This window comes from Notechis scutatus, chromosome 5, assembly GCF_049901735.1.
Source record: "Notechis scutatus isolate UNSWTSFEM ecotype Mainland chromosome 5, rNotScu1.2, whole genome shotgun sequence".
NCBI classification, from domain to species: Eukaryota; Metazoa; Chordata; class Lepidosauria; order Squamata; family Elapidae; genus Notechis; species Notechis scutatus.
The window spans coordinates 62,182,826-62,207,228 of NC_142013.1; the positions used below are offsets into that span (position 1 = coordinate 62,182,826).

At 36.8% G+C, this 24,403-nt stretch overlaps 2 protein-coding genes across 3 annotated transcripts in view; one reads left to right on the top strand and one right to left on the bottom strand.

Moving 5' to 3' along the window:
- LOC113424465 (cilia- and flagella-associated protein 47) overlaps positions 1-24,403 on the top strand; it is an 851,958-nt gene that overhangs the window by 587,895 nt on the left and 239,660 nt on the right. The gene's annotated exons all lie outside the window — the stretch shown is intronic.
- The window catches only part of DSCAM (DS cell adhesion molecule), a 205,701-nt gene that overhangs the window by 17,893 nt on the left and 163,405 nt on the right, over positions 1-24,403 (bottom strand). For both annotated transcript variants that reach the window (XM_026673964.2, XM_087966873.1), the window contains 3 exons: positions 23,769-23,918; positions 18,218-18,415; positions 16,387-16,689 (listed from right to left, as the gene is read on the bottom strand). In XM_026673964.2, the coding sequence (XP_026529749.2) occupies positions 16,387-16,689; positions 18,218-18,415; positions 23,769-23,918 (651 nt within the window). The remainder of the gene's footprint in view (positions 1-16,386; positions 16,690-18,217; positions 18,416-23,768; positions 23,919-24,403) is intronic.

The window sequence follows — 24,403 nt, forward strand, 5'->3', positions numbered from 1 at the left end:
TGATGGGGGCTTCTCTCCCATTGGGTAGTTTGTGACTTAACACTGCGCCAATGCCATAGGGGGATGTGTCATAGATTAACAATAGCGGCAGTGTCTCGCTATATTGGATGAGCATGCTTTCAAATGTCAGGATATTTTTTTATGCTGTTAAATGCAACATCTTCGCGGGGGGGCCATGTCCAGGTTGTTTTTTAATTGAGTAGTCTGTGGAGTGGTTCCACTATTGTTGCTTTCTGCGGCAGAAATATATTGTAAAAATTAAGTAGACCCAGGAAGTCTTGCAGCTCTGTTTTGTTTTGCAGCTTCGGGTCTTCTCTAATTGCTTTGAGCTTGCTGCTTGTGGGCTGGATGCCTGACCCATCTATTAAAAATCCCAGAAACTCCACTTGGGGCACTGCAATGTGGTATTTGCTCTTTTTTTTAATTTCAGCCCCGCTTCCTGGAATCATTCCAATACAGCCCTCACTCTTTGCATCAGTTGGGTCCGATTCTCAGCAGAAGTACGAGATGACCCCTGGGAGGTTGTGTAATAGCCTTTCCATGATACTCTGGAATAGACCCGGGGCTATGCTGACTCCAAATTGGAGTCTGTTGCACTTAAACGCACCCCTGTGGGCCACAATTGTTTGGGCTTTGGCAGTTGCTTCATCCATGGGCAGCTGCTGATATGCCTGAGCCAATTTAGCAAAAAATTTCCCGCACCTCAGGGAATGTAAAGGGTGCTGAACTACCAGCACCGGATATGCGCTCCGTTGTAATGCGTGGTTCAGGGTACTCTTATAATCCACGCATATTCTGGCCAACCCATCTGGCTTGACTGGGGTCACTATAGGTGCCTCCCACCTCTCATGGTCAACCAGCTCATGGACCCCTTGAGCAACCACCTTGTCTAGCTGCTCTTTTACCTTGGGCCACAAAGCAAATGGGACTCTTCGTTACTTCAATCAGACAGGGGCTATGTTGGGGTCTAGATTAAATGTTACTGGGGTCCCCTTATACTTGCCCAATTCGTTGCTGAAGACTTCACAGAATTCCTTCTTCAGGACATCTAAGTCGTCTCTCCTAGCTGGCTGGGTGGTTGCATGGATGCCTGTGAGGCTGATTTGCAAGGGTTGGAACCATTCCCTCCCAAGGAGGCTTGGCAGGTCCCGGTCCATGATGGTCACTGATAGTAGTTCTTGGAATCCCCCATATTCTATTCTGCAGGTTATCCTTCCCAGCACTGGAATTCTGCAGCCTTGGTAATCCTTCAGGATGATTCTTTGCAGTTCCAGCTGATTCTGATTCACACTGGATTGATCTTTTTTAGGGTTGCCTAGGAAATCATGGATATGTAAGATCCGGAATCCACCTCCATCTTGCACAGGATTCCATTGATTCTTACATTGGTCATAATTTTATTAGTCTCATGGGCAATGGTGTGCCTTACCTGCATCTGTGAATACCCCACGATGGTGTAGTGAGTTTCTTCTTCCCTGGCGCCATCTCTCTTTTTGAATTTCGCACCCAGGTTTGTTTGATTTTTTTGAAAGTTTTATTTGGGTTTTCACAAAAAAAATATATACAAATAAAACATCTTTTTTGAAAATAGCATGGTCCCTGGTTATCACTTCTTCATACAGACACCAAACTCAATTTCATGCTCATTTTTATATTCTATTCCATATCTTATTACCGTTTTATATTTTCTACATAGTTTTTCCCCTCTTTTAATTTTCTTAACTTTATTTTAATTATCACATCTCAATCAAATCATTATATTTATACTTTTGTCTGTCCTGATTCAATTTCATATTATCTTTTCTTATTAAACAAATTTTTCCCTGTAGTTACCAATTGGAGTATGACACCTTTATATCTTTTAATTTTATCCATTCAAACTCTCATTTAAGCTTCAATGTATACCTTTAAGATTATAGCATTCAATATAATACATAACTTCCAATTGAATTCTGCCTGGTACATTCTTAAAATACACACTATATTCTTAAAAAGAAAAAATTATATCTATATATGTAAATAAAGCACACATTCCATTCCAATTCAATTCTATCATTAATATTCATTAAAATCTTAACATCTTTAATATTTCTTTTCAATTAAATATCATACTTCCTTGGGAACACTTATAAACTTTCCATAGTTAATTCTTTTTTTTCCATATTTCTCACTTATATTTTTATAAATCATTACTAATAATTAAAAATGTTCCCATTTAATTCTCTCAATCATTTTAATTCATTTATTTATTACCAAACATTCAACTACATTACAGTAAATATGTTATCCATCATTTTAATCATATTTTCTAAAATTATTTCTGTTTATAATATAACAATGCTATCTTATGTACCTTTGCAGAATCCCTTTTGCAATTAAATTTTCACCCATTATCTCTAAACAAGCTTATGGTTACAATCCTTATATCTTTTCCCTGTTTCTCCATTTCTTGTTTCTGTCTTTTACAACTTCTTTTCCTTGCCTTCTTCCCCCTCTTCTTCTCCCTCCCCTTTTTACCCCCTTGTCTCTCTACTTCTAACTCTCTCATCTGTAATCCCCTCTTCTGTTGCTTTCTAATATTATACTAATCTTTCAAATTATTCTTCTTCTTTTTGGTTGTTTTTTCTAGTCTTAAACCTTTCACTCTCTTTCCCCCCTTTTCTTTTTTCCCCCCACTTAAAATTATTTGATCATTAAAGATGGCTTCTTCTTTGTCCCAATCTTCTTGTTCTGCAAACGTTTCTTGTTGTTTCTCAAAGTTCCAGATCTCCATTTCTACGAATTGAAATACGAAGCCAAAAGAACCTCTCCCTTCTTGTGCATCTTCTTTCCATTTTTTAAGTTCCGTTTTCAGTTCTTCTAAGAGTGATACCATTTTAAAGACTTTTAAACAACCACCCGGTTAATTTTAGTCATCCAGATGCAAAAACCAAAAATTACCAAGTAATCCAAATAATCCAAGGCTGTTTCTTTCTGCTTCTTTTTTCCACTTTCTCTTCCTGGGGTTCTATTATTTTGTTACCAAGTTTCAATTAAGATGTATCTTTGAGGAATCTTGTTGAAATTTCACTGTAAGTTCCTTTTAGTTACAGTTCCATTCCTTAGTTCCAGGCAGTCTCCCCCATTTTTCCAGATCCTGCCCTTTTATTCTTTTTTTTCTCCTTTCCTGCTTTTAAAAACTTTTAAATATCCAGAAATCTTTATTATCCCTTTGACTTTTATTTTCAGCTTAGATGCCTATTAATGTCAAAGTGGATTTTTTTCAATTTCTTGCTTAAGTCTCTTAGTTGTCAGTATAAGGAAGGGAAGAAGAAAAAACCCTAATCCTTTCCCTTCTCTCTCTCCTTTGCAGCTTCAAAATCTTCTTTGGGAACAATGTTATTAAATTTAAATTCCAGGGTACCTTATTTGTTGCTTTTGCTGTTTGACCCGGTCAACCAAAACTTTCTCTTATCTTCCTCCTGCACATTCTTTTCCGGTCAAGTTCTTCTTTGTGGTGGCCATTTCTGACCACCGCTACAACCGCCTTCGGGAAAGGGAGTAATGGCCAGCTGGGGAGGAGAGATGCGGCTCTCCTCAACCCTGCAGGCAGTCTCCCCCTTCTTCACCACCTCTACGGGGTGGCTTAGCCCCGAAACCAGCCAGCTCAGGGCGCTCTAGCGGCAAGCATGGATCGAAGCCTCGCAGAGATGAGGTTTCGGTCTGTCGCCGAAGAAGCTCAAACCGGAAGCCGCACCCAGGTCTTTTTGGCCACTCTTTGGTTGATTGTATTGTCGGGGGGGGAGGGATAGGCTTTCTGAGCTGGCCTGTTTGTTGGCTGGCTAGCTCTACATACCTCTGTGATATGACCTTTCCAATCGCATCACCTTCAGACAGTTTCTTTGAAACGGCATGTAGAGGGGGGGATGATTTCCTCTGCAACCTCTGCATGGCTTGGAACCTTGTCATGTTCCCGGCTTGCTGGGTCTCACACGGTGGACATCTTCCTCTTCTTCTTCACTGCTCTCTGACTCTGAGGTCTCTTGGTATGTCCGACACTTGGCCTGGGTGGCATGCACTTTCCTGTTTCCTTTTATATGGGTGGCTGAGCTGTCTGAGGTCTCAGTGGCATGGGCTTCTTCCAGGGCATCTTTAAAAGAGACTTCTTCTCGGGCTAGTAGTGTTTTCTGGAGTGTTAAGTCTCTTAGCCCCAGGACTAACCAGTCACGGATCATGTCTTTGGCATCACTGAACTTGCAGTTCTTAGATAATCTCCTTAGAGCTGCCACAAAGTCATTTATGCTTTCTCCTCCTTGTTGGCTCCTCGTATAGAAGTCATGTTGGTTGGCGAGGTAAGAAGGGGTCGGATCAAAGTGTCCTTTTAGTGTTTGTTGCAGCTCGTCCCAGGAGACGTTTTCAAGTTTATCTGCGATGGCCAGTTTGTATATTCAGAGTCACAGTAGGTTAAGAAGAAAGCTCTCTTCTTCACATCAGAGGCTGCTTGGAGTCCATTTACCTCTAAATGCAGTTTAAATCTGCCCATATAAGATGACCATTTCTCCTTTGCTGCATCAAAAGGGATGGACATTGGGAGATGGGCCATCTTGATCGCTGATTGTGCTGGATGTATGTTGTCTGAGTGAAGGTCAGTTATGATGGCCGCAGTGCCACGAGGTTGTCCTTTGTTCTCTCTTCAGAATCCCACCTTTGTCGCCAGTGTAAAACGAGCACTCTGAATTGAAGAGGCAGGACAGGAGAGTGCAGGAACAGTCTTTATTTAAGTCTGGAAGAAAAAGCAGCAAGCTGCGACAGGTGCCGGCTTTTATAGCTGGCGCTGTCCAATACTTCAGCCACTGACGGCGCTTTATTATTCCCGCCATCAGACTCCACTCCTGTATACAACATACATGCATAGTTATGAGGCATCATTACATATTTAACAAAGCAAGAATGGCTAACTGAATCAATTCCAAAACTGCTTCAAGCAAATTAAAAAAAACTGATTATAAGTCCACTGCATTTTTAAACTCTATATTGAGAAATATACAAGTAAACTGTAAGGAGATATATAGATGTCTATTTTTTTGTTAGAATCTTGATTCAACTTTTGAATGTTCTCAAGTAATGCTGAGTAGATGAGAATGAACTAAATGCCTCTAGACACAAAAGGGAAGAGAAAGAGAGCAAAGAAAGAGAGATCATATATGTTATCAGTACTATTAGCTGTGAGTTAGTCTTTCCAGTATGTTTTCAATTTTTTTTCTAGATGCTGGTGATAATTGAAAAATGGATCATTAACAAATGCCCTAAGGAAGATTCTTTAATGGAATAGGGTTTTTCATATCTTAGGAATAGCCTGAGGCAAAAATAGTAGGATTTGGGAGAAATAAAGATAGATAAGAAATTCTACAACAATGGAGAAAATATAACTTAGAATAATTCAGAAACAATGGAGAACTGGGTGGAGATTTGAGATGGCAAAAGCTACACATAGAATACAAATGGGGAAGGAACTAATAATGGCATCCATCTCCTCCATCAGCTATAGAATGTAAAAGGGAGGTATTTGTGATGAGCCAGATTCAATCTCTTTAGTGAATGGGTGTGGGTGCTTTTAGCAATGTTGACCAGCTGGATGGTTGAAGGAGCCATTGGTGTGATCAAACTGTTCTTGAGTAAAGCAATGAACTTATTAAAAAAGAGTGATAAATATGCATGGCCTTACAATGTGACAACAGAAGAACATTTTTATAAGGGAACTACACTATAGACATGAGGTATGGGGAGCTGTATTGGTGGACATATATATATACTAATGAAGATAACTATTCTAAAATGGTATCAGACTTCTCCATCTTCCCATGCAACAATAGATAATTAGTTTGAAAATAGGTAAAACTTAACAAGCAATCATTGAGATTTATTTATTTATATATTTCCTATACCACCACAACTTAAGACATTCAGAGGGAGCCAATATAATTCACAAGTTTGGTGAATAGAATACAAATTGATGTGAGTTGATGCATAGAGAATAGTTCTGAAGGATAGGAGGGTGTACTGCTACCAAAGCAACGATCAGACAAATGGGGTTTGGGTTGATTCTAAAAAAATGATTTGATAAAACATCTCAGACAAGCCATCTCTAATTTACATAAAGATAAAATGAGGGAAGATAGAACCATATTTAGACTTGCAAAACTCTATTATTATAATTGTTCCATCTAAAGTGGTTTTAGACTTATGTGGCATTGGTCTTTTGGTCTGGTTTACCATATAGGGCTCACAATGTGCTCTATTGGAATTAGTTCCACAGTGTTTTCCAATTAAGTTCTTCAACTTAGGCCTTCAAAGTAAGTAATCTAAGCATCCTAGAATAGTTTCAAAAGGAATTTTAGTGCATACCTAGAGCAGATAATTCTAAGTACCCAGAATCCATGGAAAGGGGGTGTATTTATATTACTGAAGAAATCAAAGACACTGCTTTTCCACAGCAACTCTTTGGGAAGTAAGCATGGATTAAAATTTCTAAAAATTAAACTTTATTATGGCCCAAGACTAATGTAGAATAATATGTGTGTGTGTCTGTCCGTCTGTGGGTGCACATACACAGACAAAGGGGAAGAGGATAAATTCTAGGTATACCTCTTGAAATCCCTCCATCATGCCAAAAAATACATCTGAGATGAATTTGAATAGTGTTGTTCAAACAAAATTTCCAGCTAATATTTAGTCAAAAAGAAAGTATGCTTGGAAAGCTTTGCACATCTTCCATACATTCTGCTATTGGACATAAAGCCATCAAATAATGGCTTTGCAGAAAGGACATTTGCTCATATACAATGGAACATCACTGTTTATTAATTCTCCCATATTTTCTGTGGTTCCAAGTGATTATGCTATGCTTATAGGAAGGGGAAAGGAAAGAGTTTAAGGATTCCTTGAACAGCAGCTGCTGATTTTACTAAGGGAAATTCACTACAAGGCACAACCTAAATTTATTGAGTTCATCAGCAAATCAATACTTATAAAGAGATGAGTATGCAGGTATTAAATCAAATAAGCTAAAGGTGTCTCACAAGTAAAATTTTATTCTTTACACTCAAAAATGCAAAATTATTTCTGTAAGACTAGAAGGAGTTTCTATTCAGTTTTATTTATAAATGCAGTGGGTACTGATATACTAAATATTTAATTATTTCATTTTACATTGTTTTGTTGTAGCTTTAATGTTAGATTTTAAGATTATCTATTTATTTATTCATTCATTCATTCATTCAATTCCTATATAGCTGTCCAACTCAACCAAGTGACTCTGGGAAGCTTACAATTATACAAAGGTGTGGACATATCAGTTTGGCTTCAGAAACACAGTGTAGAAGAGACTAGTTTTATCATCAGCAATTTAACTTTTCCCCTGCTTACTCATAACTAGACCTCATGGATGGACCATCACTGTAAGTATTGATAGCTTACTGACTCTAATAATCAGGAGAAAAGATAGGATGTCAGCGTGACTAAGGTGATGTGTAGTGTTGACTGTTAGACAGATGAAGCTCTATATCATACCCAAGAGATGACCACAAGGAAGCAAGGCCATGAAAAGAATTGATGTGGCCAAACTGAAGAAGGTTAGCAGAGCTTCAGCACTGGCTGAGGACTAAGAAACCAAGTTTGCTGATCTACATCTTGATGACAATGCTGAAGATAACTGGGAATCTGCACTGAAGGTGCTGCTCACAAGCAGCCTGACTGGTTCAATGAGAATGATGAGGAGATACAGGCTTTACTTATTGAAAAGCATTGCCTTCATTGCATCTATCAGAACAATTTATTCAGCTGCCAAGAAAAATGCCTTTATCAATACACACAGGGTATTCCTAAATAAACTGCATGAAATGCTGATCACCAAGGCAGATAAAATTCAGGAATATGCTGATAGAAATGACTTGAAATGGTTCTATGAAGCATAGAGTGTTAACTTCATGAATCTGTCTCACGGGAATTCCTCCTTCCTGAGTATTGATGGTAGAACTCTAATTTCAGGGAAGGCTCAGATCTTGCAGAGATGAGCTGAATGCTCTGTAGCTGTCTTCAACCGCCTGTCATCTATTCACAAGGTACACAGAAAGTATTCCCCAAGTCAACATCAACAATGCCATGGATGACCCACCACCAGTAGCTGAAGGCACGGAAGCTGTCAGCTTGCTATCCAATGGCAAAGCCCCAGAGACAGACACCATACCTACAGAGATATACAAAGTTAGTGATCCTGTAAACTCACTGAGTTATTCCAGTCTTTCTGAAAGTAAGAATTCATTTTTGGGGAATTTAAAGATGCACCCATCATATACCTCTACAAGAGGAAGGCAATTGACAAGTATACTACAGCCACCAAAGAATCTTGCTGCTCTCTATCATAAGAAAAACCTTTGCAAGAGTTCTGCTAAATCATCTGTCACTCATCTGGAACTGGGCTTTCTGACATAATTATTGTGTGACTTCCACAGAGATCATGAGACTTTTGGCATGATTTTTGCCTTGCACCAGTTTCAGGAGAAGTGTCAGCAGCAGAATTGCAAACTCTGTACAACTTTTTTTTGCAATCACAAGAGCCTCCAATACTGTCAGCCCTCAATGCCTGTGAAGGGTTCATGTCAAAGTTCAACGGCCCTGCCACATTCATTCAGATGGTATATCACTTCCATGATGGTACAATGGTAGAGTGCTGGACAAGAGAGAATCCTCTAAAGCATTCCTTTTTTTATTTTTTTTAATAAAATTTTATTATAATTTTTAATACAGAATAAAAACGAATAAGAACCAATACTTAGAATGGAAAAAGAAGAAACAAGCTGTGAAAAGGGTAACACCGTCATAAATTAAAAACCACCAATAGACTATTACATCTAGCTGGCATCACCAAAGCAACTAAAGCACCCTAAGTAAAGCAAAAGACCCAGCACAACCCCCCGCCCCAGGAATCATCTACAACATACAGTATAAGGATTGTAACAGCCACTATGTAGAACACCATGCAGAAGGGTAGCAGAGCACATCCATAAACACCAGTTAGCAGTTAGAACACATGATGAAAACTCTGTAATGTCACAACACATAGACAGACTTAACTATAGTTTCAACTTGGAAACTGCGAGCATCCTACACCAAGCCAAGTCCAAAACATTAGAGAATTCCTGGAAGCCTGGTATTCAGATAGGTTTGCCATCAACAGTCACATGGAGATTAACAACATCTATATACCAATCAAGAGAGACAATCAAAAAGTCCAAAAGGAAACAAAAAGACCAAAACACCTCTTTGCCAACAATCTATACCTATAATATGTGGGAAGAAATATCCACCTGGTTCAGTTCCAAGCTGTGAAAAAGACACTGGAAACATGGAGGCTGATTGGAAAGAAGGTTTAATGATGAGCAGAGCCACTAAGCATGTGGTTCTGGTGCAGCTGACAAAATGGAGTTGAGAGTGAGCTTTCTTTGAGCTTTGCACTTGAGCTTCCTCGTCCTGTGCAAGAACATGTATTCTATTGGTTGATGTCAGACTCCCTGGAGCCATGTAGGGATTATGTAGGGTTCATAGCTGGCTCTATAGGCAAAGTACAAATCCTACTGTCTGAGCTAAGTTTGGTTGAAGTTTGGACTGCTCTGAGGGTGAGGCAATAAATTCTATTGTGGCTTAATGGCTTTGTCCTATGTTGGATCTTGAGTGATGGCTGCTTCTAATCCTACCATTCTTCCTTTGTTTAAAAAAATCTTGTCTTGACTGGATTACCAAATCTGCATTTCTAAAAACTGGCTTCAGTATCTGCTGGGGCTATTAAGGAAAGTGTGGGTTGCTTTCTGCCTCTAAAAACATGTTTCTCCATTTCTCCCTTTGGGAAATATAATAATCTGCCTATTTTTAATGTTCATCAAAATATTTCATTATTCTAGGAGGGGAGGGTGACTTCCCACATCTAGATGAACAGAGATTAATTACAAGTTTAACACTACATCAACAATCAAGATGTAAACAATACCCCAATGAAGGAACCACCAGCACAAACAAGATAACAGTAAACAACATCCTAATCAAGGAGCCACCAATACCACTTCCAGCAACACTGACAAAGCAAACAGCTTGTATGTAAGCAGAGACTGAATCCCACTCCCTTCTAACACTAATATTATTTAATTGGGTAATGAAATATCTGCAAGAAAACAGACAAGCTCAAGGAGCACCAATCATTATTTTATGAATGCAAACTAATGTTAATGTTAATTCTGATTATTATTTAACTTACACAAAGTACTATCATGAGTATACGGTAAAATCATGAAAATGCTCTATTGCTGAGGAAAACAGAATCATTGGCTTCTGAATGTGTATAATTTGTCTTAATTGTTCTAATTTCAAGTGCCTGATTTGGGAATTCTATTTGTTTGGTGGAGGCATGGCAAGAACTAGAAAAAAATGACCTTTGTATTGCTTTAGGAGTCTTTGAGGCTAATTAAATTGGGAAAGGTGAGTCCACTGATTAGTTACAGGGGGAAAAAAAACTCTTCAAGAGTTCACATACTTCACATTTTATTAAGAAGTTCTACTTTACAAGTAAACAGTTGAAAGACTAAACCTTGAGACTGGTATATTTAGTCTTGAAGCATGAGATGATTCAACCATGAAGTACCACCACTTCTGTTCAAAGCACAACATTCATATCTGCAGTGGAATATATCAAATATTTGTCCTGGTCCTAATTTGTTTTAGTTTTCCTGTTATGTTAGACACCCACCAAAACAATGAAATTGCTCAGAGTTCCCAGTCAATAAAGGTCCATAAGCTTCTGAAGACTTTATTTACTTTAGTATAATTGCCCTGTATTTCTGTTTTAGCCAGCTTCAGTGATCTTCTACAGTTGTTCACTTTCCAGTGAACAACTTAATTCTGAGATTCACCTGGATTCATCTGATCTTCATTCTTTTAAAATCAGTCTCTCTCTTCAAGCCTGGCATTGTGCCTGGAATCAACTTATTCCCAGAGAAAACATTTCAAGCACAGGATGAGAAGCTGCTGGATGAAAAACGTTGAGATGTCCAACAGCCAAAAATAATTTAACTTGGCCAATAATTTAACCAGCCTTTTAGAGAAAAGTCTAGCAGTGGTGGTTCTCTGATAGAATGGAGTTCATTACATCTCAATACTTATTTGAAACCATTAATCATGGAATCACCAGATATGTTTTGTACAGACATGCCTTAATTTGCAGGAGCCACTTTTTTATTGTTTTATTTCTGTCTCTATTAGGCAGAACACAGATCTTAACTGCTACTATTGCTTTTCTTGTAACATAGTCTAATCCTGGTTATAAGAAATGCTATCAAATGTTATGCCCATTCTACCAAGAATGCTTTTAAAGAACCAGGATTGAACATAAATTCAGAAGATTGGGACTCCAGTTATTACAGAACTAAAAACCCCAACAACTATCAGCCACATGACCAATAATGAAGTATGTTAGAGGATTAATTTGATTCTGGCTGCATGTGTATTAAAGCAACCTTTGAAAGAAAATTGTATGTGTTCTAAATAAATTTTTTAATATATATTACCTTCAGTACTGAAAGACTAACTTAATCTCTTTGTCAGAAACTGTGTGCTACTTGTTCAGAAAGCAGACATTATACTACCACACATATTATATACTATAATACAAAACTGTTTTTTTTAATGGATTTCCTTAGAAAGGGTGTAATGGTATGTTTATACACACTCACAGAGAGTGTGGTGGTTTGGCTTCTCTGGTTCCTTCAAATGCCCTTCCCTTACAATACCCTTGGTGCAATTTCCCACAACCTTTGAAGGAGCTCTTTCTAGTTGTTAATTTTGCTTTTGCGCAGGAGCCATTTTTTATCAAGTATTCTATTCTGGAAGAATAAAGTGGAAACTTCTTTTTTCCCCACTGGAATGCTTGATAAGGTAAATTCTCCATTACAATGAGATCAGGAATTTCAAAGAAGATATAAGTTGTTTATTATGTAGTTTAAAATTAAGGAGATAATAGATTGAAGACAATGGGAGAAAGAAAAAAAGGAAAAAATGTAAATTCTATAAACTTTAACTGACAGTTATCTTTCAGGCACACATAGAACAGACAGAACAAACACAACTAAATATACAAGAAGTAAACAGTTCAGATCAATATCAATTAATTTCATCTATATAAATTAACCAAATATATCCTATAAGCCAACATTTCCTAGTTGACTAATTCCTTTTGATTTTCCAATCCTTCCTCAGATTGGGATGCATTACTTACCTGGCAGAAACCAGACTGGGCTGTAGTCTTCTTGAAATAGAACACAGAACAACAAAGATAAACTGGAGTTCACTTCCTCTACTTTTCAAAGTCCACTAGAAAGAGAGATACTGGTGATGGGTTTGCCTAGAATTTTGAGTTTCCCAGACACTGCTGGACTCTGCCCAATACCTAGATGGACTGATTCACTCTTATTCTGAACCACTAGAGTGTTTTTCTCTTTTCAACATGGTAAGAAACAGACTGCCATCTAACACTAGTACAATATTGCTAAGATAATATACAGAGATTTATATTTTTCATGCCGTTTTAGAGAGATAATGGATACTTAATAAGCATTATGTCATTATGTCAGATACTTAATAAGCATTATGTCAGTAAGAATTCTTCAGGATCACAACTTAAGCTATGCCAAACTAGCTTCTCTTTCTCTTTTTCTGCATTGAGGAAAAATTATTTTGCATAATATACGAACACAACTGGGACTAGAAATGTTGTTGTTAAATGGTGTGATCATTAGGCAAAACATCACCTGACCTCATTGTCAGTTCTAGTAGCCCTGATTGCAGTCATTAGGCCTGCACAACACTGTTGTTAGGTGAGGACCTCATGCTTCTTTCACCAGACTCAGTAGGGGAACAGGTGGTGGGATGACATAGTGCACTCTGTCATTTAGCAAGGCAACAGCTATGGTGCTGGCTTTCTGGTGAAGGTAGAACCTGTGTGGGAGGCATTCTCTGAGGTGACAGCAAAACTGGAGAAAGTGAAGGGATGTGGAATTCATTATGCAGCTTCTATTGGAAGAATTCCTAAAAACCTGATCTGTAAGCTTCAGCTTAGTGCTGACAGAGCTTACTTGCAGGCCTTCTGCTCATTCTTGGCCCAGTTTTTCTCCTGCAAAACTTTATGAATAGCCAGCAGTTTCCAGTGTGTTGAAGCCAGAAGACCAGTTCTCCTGGAATACTTCCAATGAGTGCTCTGTACCTTATGTTGGAAACTAATGAGGTTTTGCAGAAGGAAATCTGGGGTGAGAACGAGCAGAGGGCCTATGGGTAGGCTCTGCCAGCACTGGGCTTGCTTGCACCCCTCAATGAAGTCCCATTGGCCAGTTCTCCAGATAATTGTGTGTGCACTGGATGTTGGAAGAAAATCGGTAGAGGGATGTCATAAGGATATATAGGGGCATATAGGACACCCAAAAAGGCAGAGATGGAGAAAATTATGGGGTTGGGAGAGTTTTAATTGTAAGTGCAGGCAGGCTGCCAATCGCCCTGGTTTTGATCATATGACCATAGGGGCACTGGAACACCTATAACACCTATAGGTGATTTAGACCAATTCTAAATCCCTTAATTCAGTGCCCCATAACTTTGAATGATGATTGAAAGAATGGTCATAAAACAAGGATTATCTGTATGTCAATTCTGGCTTTTTAAATTGACCAGGTGTGTCATAGTGCTCCCTTTAAAGGAATTTAATTCAGGAATTCATGTGGGTGGATGAGAGAGGAGAGTCACTGAATCTAACAGTCATTTGCAGGCAATATTTATAGGAAAAGACAACGCAGGAATTCCAAGATAGAAAACAAAACTTCTGAGTCGTGGAAATGTTTTGCTATAATGTTGTCATAATGGTAAGTATGGTCTCACAGAGAACATGACAGAAGTAATAGTTCATCATAAAAAATGCACATAATGGAAACAATCAATTTAATTTTAGAGAATTTAATAAAATCTTTAAAGTCTGTTTTTTAAAAATAAACAGTTTTATGACTGGCAAGCAGAAACCCATTGACCATCAATAATTTACAGCTTGACAACAGCTTGACAGCAGGCAGATGCATGTTTCATATGGCTAGTTTTAGTGAAGCATATTTTCATTATTTCAAATATTGCATGCATACATGAACATATGCTAATTTTATGTAAATTTGTATAATATCCTATCCTCTTTTTGAGATAATGCATTCCTGGCAGGGGTGGGATCCGACAGGATTAACTACCAGTTCGGTCATTTACAAGGTTCCGTGATTTACAACGTGCTTCCCTGCACACTGCCAGCGCGCGCCTGTAAATCGTCATCAGCATGCTGCGTGCAGAAAAGCAGCCTTTCAAAAAGCCCTTTTTTCCTGCTTTTTTAACTGTAGCTGTGCCTTGCATGGCAGCTGAAGTTGAAAAAATCAGGAAATAAAGGTCAGGTAAGAGCCCGGGTGGGTGGGTGGACAAAAACATCAGCAAACATAGAACCGCTTCTATGTCTGCTGCTCTTCAGAACTACCGGTTCTACAGAGGTGGACAGAACTGGTAGAAACCAACCCCTGATTCCTGGCCAGCCTTCAATGAATTGATTGGATTTAAAATTTAAATTATTAATCCAAACTAATGAAAATGATGAATTTGTTTGCTTTTTGTGTATAAAATATGCTTAGAAAATATTTCCAATTTTCTTTAATTTCTTTCTTTAAAATAACCAATTAGTATGATTAATACCAAATACTTATATTCATAAAATAATTAAAAGTATTTCAGAAGGTGGTCTCTTCTCCAGTGTTATCAAATATATAAAAATTGAAGCAAATCTCACAAAAAATATGAGCTTGCTGATTAAAATTATGATCCTATCTTCTCTGATTCTCCTTCATGTATAGTAATGAAAATGTGGCATGAGATATTTTTAATCCCACAAGATAGTTAGTATTATGGATTTGGAGGATGAGGGAATTGTATAATATAATAACATATGTTTTATTATTTCAGAGAAACATATTGCACAGCTTTATGATTTATTATTTAAAGCATTTTTACATACATTATGTAATTCTACAAAGATTCAGTGTGAGTTACTAAAAGTAAAGAACAAAGTAATCTCAATGCTGTAGGAACCTTTTTTGAATGACTTTTTTTTTCTCATAGTGGCATTACCAAATTTTATCCATTCAGTAGCATTATAGGTTTTCATTTGCCTGAATAGTGTATTTTATAAATACTGTACTCATATAATAATAGGTACAATGTGATATAGTATATATAGTTATTAGAATAGGAGAGATGAGACCCAAATTCTAGTCCTCCCTTAGGCATGATAACTGACTACATGGTTTTGGGCAAATCATCCCAGACTGGGAAGTTGAGAAACTTCAAGCTACCAACCAACAGTGGACCAACATCGTGGATTGCAATCTATGATCATCAAGTATCCAACCTGCAATGGATTGATTTGGGCTGATAATAAGAATAATGATAGTAACTGGGGGAAAAAACAGTCTTGCTCTATTAGGAATTAAATCACAACATGCAGAAAAAATAATTCTGCCAACTAGAACTTATGCTAGAAATAACCTGAGTTATATCTCCAATAATTCGGACCTGTTAGATACAGACTAGCAATAGTGATTAAAAATGCATTACACCTATTTAAATCAACACCAGTGAATCTTTGCAATATCCTCCTATGGCAATAAAAAAGAATGGCCTCCTTACTGAGGCAGGAGGAATGCTTTAAAATAATGTAACAAGGAAATCCAGAACCAGGAGGAAATATTTTCCTCCACAGTCTTGAATATAAAAGCCCCCTTGAAATACCCTTGACAATCACGAGGAGTTTTCTTCTGATGACCAAACAAGGCCTTGAAAAGTATTCTTACCAATATTTTTTTGCCGGGGGAGGAACGTCCTTGAAACAAAATGTCAGAGCTCAGGTCATGTGAAAGGGCTGGCAGGCATAAGAGTACTCAGTTGTGGAAAAATATTACTGGGTTTAGCTATGAATAAATTCTTATTCTCACTTGGACTTTTTTTTTTTTTTTTACCAATTAGAGTTTTTAGATTTAGCAGCTCAGCATGGTCATGGTTCTGAAGGCAGGGATCTAAAAACCTTCAGTATTCAACAACTCCTTCTAAGTAGACTGAAAAATTGAACATTATGCTTTGCTCTGCCATACAACCCACTAAGAAGGAGTTGTTGTTACTGACAAGTTATAAAAATCAGCACTGAATTTTTGCTGCCAGATTTTTTTTTTACCTTTTTGCCATGCTTTTGTTTGCCTCATTCCTAGAATTAAAACAGATGGAATTAAAACAGGTGCCTACCTGGCCGATGTGCCTTTGGAACAGCCATGTTTGTCACGCGTCCTCCGTCCTGAGGTTTGGGAGGAGATGCAGTGAATCTGCAAATCCCTGATTCGGATGGGGTGCTTGAGGTCAGGCTGTCTGTATATTCATTAGTCCCTGCCGTAAGCTGCTCTGATGAGGTGTCTGATATGAAGCATTCTGTGATGGTAAACTTTGCATGTCGCAGCTGCTCTTCCATCTTGGCATGTTCATATGCTCTGGCTAGCTCTTCATATGTGGAGGAGGCACTTTCTGTGGAGACCATGCTGCTTCTTGCTCGATCTAAACAATGAAGAAAAAGGCAATCCCTTCAGAAGGGAGCAATCAGCAAAAGCATGGCTTTCTACTGTATATTCCCATGAGAATTTTCACATCCTTTATAGCATGCACATACAATATGGCATTCTGTGCTCTCAGGTTTTGCTGATAGTTTCTTTATTTCTATCATGCAAAATCAGTATTACAGAATGGGAAGAAAAAGGTTTATTTCAGAGTGAAATTATTGCTATTAATTCAATTTTTCTAATTTTTTGAATGATTTCTCTTTTAAGTCAAATTAGTATCTTCAAATGTATTGGATAGAAGGGATAAATGTTAACTCTCAGAAAACACCCTTGAAAATAATATTTGTCCATATCTATTCCTATTTGTCTCTACATAATTTCAATAGTATTTTAAGTAATTCATATTTAACATTGAGGAACGAAAAAGACACGGAAGTTTACATTTTATTTCAGAGCTTCTTTATTATATTTTGAAAGCTATGAATTCATTTCACGTTCATTTTTAATTGGTAGTTTGGTCAATTCAAATAGTTTTCTACCAGCTGTGCATCTGAACTTTTGATTCAGCCAACTTCCAAATAAAATAAGGTTGATTTGAACCGATTAAATAGATGACAAAATGTGCAATGGATTAAATCTGTTCTGTTTCAGGATTTTGATCCAACAAGAAAGATCAAAATTGAAACCAGATCAAAACCAAGTAGTAAGTTATCAGCTGTTCTGAAAGAATCTCTAAAGCAAGCAAGCAAACAAACAAAACATATTAATTTCTTTTACCTCTATATCTGGCTTTATGCTTTTGTAAGACAGGATCTACAAAATATTCTGTGAAATTTATCCATAAATTTGTCTAATTAGGTTAATAATTAAAGCAATATATTTTAATTTTATTTGTTTGATTTAATCATTTGATTTTCCATGTTAATCAAGTGGTTAGTAGACATGATCTGCTATTTGAGACATGTCTTAAAGCAGTTTGGGGAGTGGGACTATAAATAAATCAGACAAAGAGTTTTCAGGAATGGGCAACACACAAATAGCATGAGTATACGAACAGTCTCCAGTTTAATGAATCAGCTCCTAAACTGAATTTTATATAGTAGAAAAGAGCATATTCTTAGGATAAAGTACACCAATGAGTGTCTATAGAGATTCTCAGTCATCCAATGAGCCACATCTATTTCAGCAAAGCTTCTAGAGCAGCGCCCCCATTTTGGGCACCAGGGACTCCTTCCGTGGAGGGCGGTTTTTCCCTGGATTGGTGTGTGTGTGGTTTCATGCCCTGCCTGGGTCTCATGCATGCATGGATGGGCTTTGCTTGCTTGAGCAGCCCAGTTCCTGGCTAGCCATGAACTGGTGCCACTCTGTGGCCTGGGAGTTGGGGACCTTTGCTCTAGAGAACTAGTAGATTCTCTTTATAGACTAGCTGCCAAATCAAATCACTAAGTACAGTGTTGGCATATTATTGGCTATATCTATACTAATGCTTTCTTGACTTGAAGATGAAATCTAACTAAAGATGATACCTGTATCTTGCGATGGACTAACACTGTAGCTGTCGCTTTCTTTATCAACAGACCCTGTGGCCCTGGGAGTTGGCAGCCTCCAGTCTGTTGTTAAAGTGTGGGCTGATATTGTAGGATGGGGTCTATTGAGAGTCCATTGGCTAGCATATCTGTTCCGGGCTGTAGGCCCAGCTTTTGCATTCCTTCTTGTTGTAGGATCTGCAATTAAAACCAAGATAATTGCATATTTGATTAATAAATGTATTCAAGGAGCAGAAGAGGAAAAGAAAAAATCATTAATCATTGTCAAAAATCATATTTTAAGACTAAGTCTTAAAATAAAACTTACAGAGAAGCTGATCTATCACTGAATCAGTTATGTCAACTACTAGCAATAATATATGTAATATATGTAACATATAATATGTAATATATGTAACATGTAATATGTAATATATTCAACCAATGTGTGCATCTTTATCCAATTTCCTTTTAAATATTTCAGCTGCAAAGCTAGTAATGACAGTCATATAAATAAAATAATAGTTGGACATTTATTTATTTTTAAAGCAAATTAGAAACAAATATATCTTGCTGTTTGTTATATCAACAAATGTTTATGGAGACCAAGCCATAGAAGCCCTCCCCCACTTCTCCAATATATAATCTAGAAGCAGTCCTACTGTATATTTCCCATTTACACACTTAAAAATAATATAAAGGTATAGATTTGATAAACATGGAATATTAAAGAAGCAAAGAAATATTTTATTCCAGAATCTCTAAGAAGATGATGCTACCCATAGGATATGAGAATTGTTCATGATTCATCTCTTCATATCAAAGATTGATTTTTATTTACAGCAATTTAAAAAAAAGTAAACTATCCCTATGTTGCTTGCCTTTTGAAACTACAATAACAGCATAAAAATAAAGATACTCAGCAATAAATGCAGTGTCCCTTTTTTGAGTGAATACAATATGTAGATGAATAGCTGAGCAAAACAAAATAGGATACTATTTTGTGATATGCTGCAGATTTTCCATACTGAAAGCGCACTGTGTTTTGTAAACCTCACAGAATCATTGCCAGAATGTGAGGAAATGCTCCAGTGATTAATAACTGTATTAAATTTTTCTCAAATTGAAAACCTTAGAATGATAAATCTGCTTACTGAATAAATTACGCTTGTATAAAGAGTTTTGTAGCTGGAAAATATCCCAACCATTATAAAATGTATTGATGTTGTCAAAATTTAGCACCTTTTTCTCCAGAACAATATTAAAACTAGTATAAGAGTTGGCATGTCCACTTGTATTGGCAGAAAAAGAAATAAACACAAATTCCAGCTATTAGAAAGGTTTGGCTTTCCTAAAAAAAGCATAATGACAATTCCGACAACTAGTTCATAAAGTTCATTAATTAAAAAAACACACTGAAATGTTTGCATAGTTATGGAAATAGGGAAGGGGGAGTTCTCAAAACTACAAGAGACCAAAATCAAATATGAATAATGAATAGTTAAAAATAAAGAGAAGCTTGGAGAGGCAGAAAATCTCTTAGCCTCGCAGGACTTCTGCATGACTGAAAGCAATGTATGCCTTTTTTCCCTGTTAGTATTTTAGTATTAGGGTTTGTCGCAAAGTCAACTAGATGTTTAAACTGGATTTTTGCATTTTTATCAACCTATCAAACTCTTCTCAAGGACCTAGAATAGACACATGTTGATGATTCATGGTGCTAAAGTTATTGTCATAGGATTTAAATTGTTCCAAGTAAAACTTTTGCAATTGACTGGTGATGAATTTGTCAGTGCCAATGGTGTTCAAATTGTGGCCCAGTTGTTTGGGGATTAAACCCAAGGCACCTATTATTATTGGTACGGTCTTTGCTTTCTTTTGCCACATTTGTTCTATTTCTATTTGTAGGTCTTTCTGTTTTGTTATTCTCTCCAGTTCTTTCTCTTCTGTTTTGCTCTCTCCAGATATTGCCATGTTCATTATCTAGACATTTTTGTCTTTCTAACTGACAATTATTAAATCTGGGGTATTTTTGAATTCTAAATTTCAGGAGCACTTTAGCTTCTTCATTTTCTGTGACTTTATTTTATGGTCCTACTAGTTCTTGCTTGCAGACAAATGTTACTTCTTGCAGATCCTCCAATGAACCATTGTTGCTACTTTGTCATGCTGTTATTTGTAGTCAGTCTGTGTGATCTTCTACCCAGATGGCCCCTTGTTTCTTCAGCTTCTTTACAGAGATGGCACTTGCTATCTGTTGCTGTCTTCTCAATTCGGGGTTTGTATGGACTTGTTCTTAAGACTTGGTCTTGCACAACCAGAATTAGCCCCTCTGCTCTTTCTTCAACTTTCCTGCTCTTTGTCACTGCCAGGTCTTGTTATTATCTGCTTTCCCTGATATTGTTTTTTAACGTACTGGTCATGTAATGCATTATCTTTCCATGCCTCCTTTCTGTTCTTCATTTGATCTTTTTGTAGGCCAGTTTAGTTCCTCCAATACACAGTAAGGCTACCATGGTACACTAGCTTTAGTGTATCTCCTTCACTGTTCTTCAGGTAATTGTCCATTGACCTGTTTTCTTCTTCAACCATCTGATGTACCATGTTGATCTACGTTCCTTGCTAAGTAGACTGTCAATATCACTATGTGGATGATGGGCATGATTTATCACTACGTGGATGAAGGGCATGATTTATCATCATTATTATTTAAGATCTTCACTCTCTTGATGTATTTACTTCTAATCTTTTTTTGACTTCAGTGTGCTCATTGTTGTCATCAGCCTGAATGATGCCCAGATATTTGTAGTGATTGTCTTCATCTAGACTTTTGATGTTATTTTTATATGTTATTTCTTGATTCTTCCAGTTTTCAATATTTTTCTGATTTTATTTGTCTAGTCCAAACTCCATTACAATATCTTGACTGTATATATGGATGGGGTGAGCAGTGATTCAACTTCAGATGGTGTTTTTCCATACAGCTTCAGATTGTGCAGAAGGTGGGATAACTTGAAAGATATTTTTGATGTTTAATAGCCATGGCCGGAGTTACTCAGAATTGTTGACAAAGGAATCAGTGCAATGATGAACAGTAGTGATGACAGTGAGTCTCCTTGAAAGATTATTCTCTTGATATTAACCTCTCCCAAACTATCATCATTGACAAGCAACCATGTCTTCCATTTTGCCATTGATTTTTGCACAAAGCTTCTGAGTTTCTATTGACTTTTGTTATTTCTAGGCACTTGATTATTCAATCTTGTGGCAGGGATTTGAACACCTTCTTATAATCAATCCATGCTACATTCCAGTTCGTCTTCCTTCTCTTGCAGTTGTCTAGAATCTTCTTATCAATTAAGAATTGATCTTTTATTCCTCTGCTGTTTGAGCTGTTTCCTTTCTGCTCAGATCAAAATAACTTGTTTTCAATTAGATGTTGTTGGACTGCATCAGCTACCAATTTGAAAGTTGTTGAAAAGCAGATAGTTGATTTTTAGTTTTCAGGTACTGCCCATTTTCTTGGATTTTTCATTATCAGGTAGTTTTTGCCAGATGTTAGCCATTTCTCTCTTGCGGTATATATTGCAGTATATATAAACTGCTTGGCAACAAGTGAATGTAAATCAATCAGATGTTTTAACCAAAACCTATGCAATTCATCTTTACCTTGTGTTGACCAATTCCTAATCTTCCTTCCTCTTTTCTCCATCATTTCTGCTGTTATTACAAGTTCTTTCATTTTATTCTTATCCACCTCCTTTAACCAAACTGTGTTCCTATTATATTTTGGTGGATTATCCCACATTTGTGCCCAGAACTGCACTGTTCCTTCCTTGTCAAGCGTTGACTGATTCATTGCAGTCTCTTGAATGATGGATTGGTAGAAACTTTCCTGATTGGATTGAAATTGGAGATTCTATCTATAATTTGCAATTCAAACTATAGATCTGCTGATCTTCTTGCTTATAGTTGTTATTTACTGCTTTATTATTTTCACTGCTTTCTTGATCTTCTTTGTTTCTAGGTGATATCTCTTGATTATGTATTATTTGGTCTTTTTCTTCAGCTTCTTTTCTTTCATTATTTTTTGCTTGCTTGCATCTGATGTTAGCTTGCTGATCTTATTTTCCAACATGACCTTCCATTTTGGGACACACAATTTGGCTTTTTTTCTTCTTTGTTGATTTTGCATCTCAGATATTCAGTTATAACAGCAGATGTGCTGTACATTAGTTGGTAAGTTTCTTGCAGTGAGCTAGTGCTTATACTTGATATTGCAGTATTGGCATATTTTAATGCTTGCACTAACTGTTTCTTTGGAACAACCTTCAAGGTAGGCTGCCTTATTTTGTTATTTTATGCTATTCTAGATGTTCAGTTATTCTTGCTGAAAGTTCTTCTATTTCTTTAGTTAGAGGGATTTGTTCTTTCTGAAGCAGAGGAGAGGATGCCTGGTTTTCAAATGAAAACAATTTAATAGCTGTACTGGCTTCCTTTACTGCCAACTCTCCCTGGTTTTCTTTGCTCTGGATATGATTTTGCAATTCTTCTCTTCTGCATACACTTTATTTCATATTATAAATCAACCTCCATTCTGTTATTTCTGATTATGGACGTTGTTCTTTCCAGCATTGCACATTCATTTAAACATCCTCTTCTTGTTGAACTTGATCTGTAAGAGCAGATATTTACTTCTTTGTTTTCAATCTCTGTATATTAGCTAAGAGTAAACATATTGTCTTCAAGCAGTTCTGCAGTTGCTGGCCCTGGTTGCTCAGCCAACAGTCCTGGGTCCTACAGCCCATTTTTCATCAGATTCCAGAAACTCCAGTATCTAGCATGATCCCTGTTGACCTAGGTGAAACATGCATGTGTGCGTAAAACATAAAATCACCAATCCGGTAGTTACACCTGTCGGATCCTATTCCTGAGGTAGTGCCTCACTGGGGGATCAAGGTAGCATTAATATTAGTATTATTTTATCTCCAAATATGTCAGTGATTATCACTTGGTCGGTATATCCAAGGTTATTTTATTTTTAGTGCTTTAGGAGGCTTCAAAATGTTTTAATATTGGAAACTGATTATACCAAGCTTTGTTTAAAAAAATAATGTCAATTTGGCAATAGACTGCTGATTTACAGCAAAATGCCCTTAGGGGTACTCTGGTGCCCCACACAACCCATAGGTTAGCTATACTAGTACTAGAGGAATAATAGTCTTTGCATAACTTTTAAGAAAAATAATTGACACATAAAGCATGCAAAAGAAAAAGGAAATAGCTTATCTCAAACTAAGTAACCATATATCTAGTCTTCCTCTGAACTAAAATATATCCCAAAACATTTTGTCTGCAATTTCTAGACAAATTCTGAAGTTTTGTACAATACACAATCACTTCTCCCCATCTTGCCACAGAGGTGTTCTTCAAATGACTTGGTTTTCCTCTGGACATCTGGACATTTTGCTCTGGAATTCTACCATAGTGCAAAAACCACAACATGATTTTTTTCATTTTTTAAATAGTCCACTGAAAAAGTTGTTCATACTTGTTCCTGGTCTGGCATCAGAAACATCCACCAATGGCCCAGTGGCTTGTGAGACTGACTGATAATGTACTGTATGAGTAACTGTCAAGGATTTCTGTTTTGATGTCTCTCCAAAATCAGCATCAGTTAGCAAGACCGTAGACCTGTCATCTGTGGGAAAGAAAGTACATGCTTATGATGTGTCATTTTGACAAAGTTTATAAAAGAATTAAGAATTTATTTATTTTTCATTATCGTACTGTATAAAATAACCTATGGATACTTTCAAAAATCTAATTAATGTTGTTTGACTCTTTTAAAATCTGGAACTAGTCGAAAACAGCAATTTTTTGATTACATTTTTATTTAGTTCCTAGTAAGTTTAAACATCAAAGACCCATTCCTTTTTTTATTTGAATCAACCCATATATACTCGTGTTATTCTAATACTTAGGGTAACCACTAGAAAAGATATACATTATCCATTATGTCATGAGTTTAATTAATGCTGCATAATCTAAGTAAATTACAAAAAAGAAAACACACACAAAACAAAGTTGTACATGTTGTGTCTTCTTATTCAAAATAAAAAACTAATTATGAACTTGATTCCATCAAAATTGTGTTCAGTTATGAGATTCAAAAGTTATTTGATT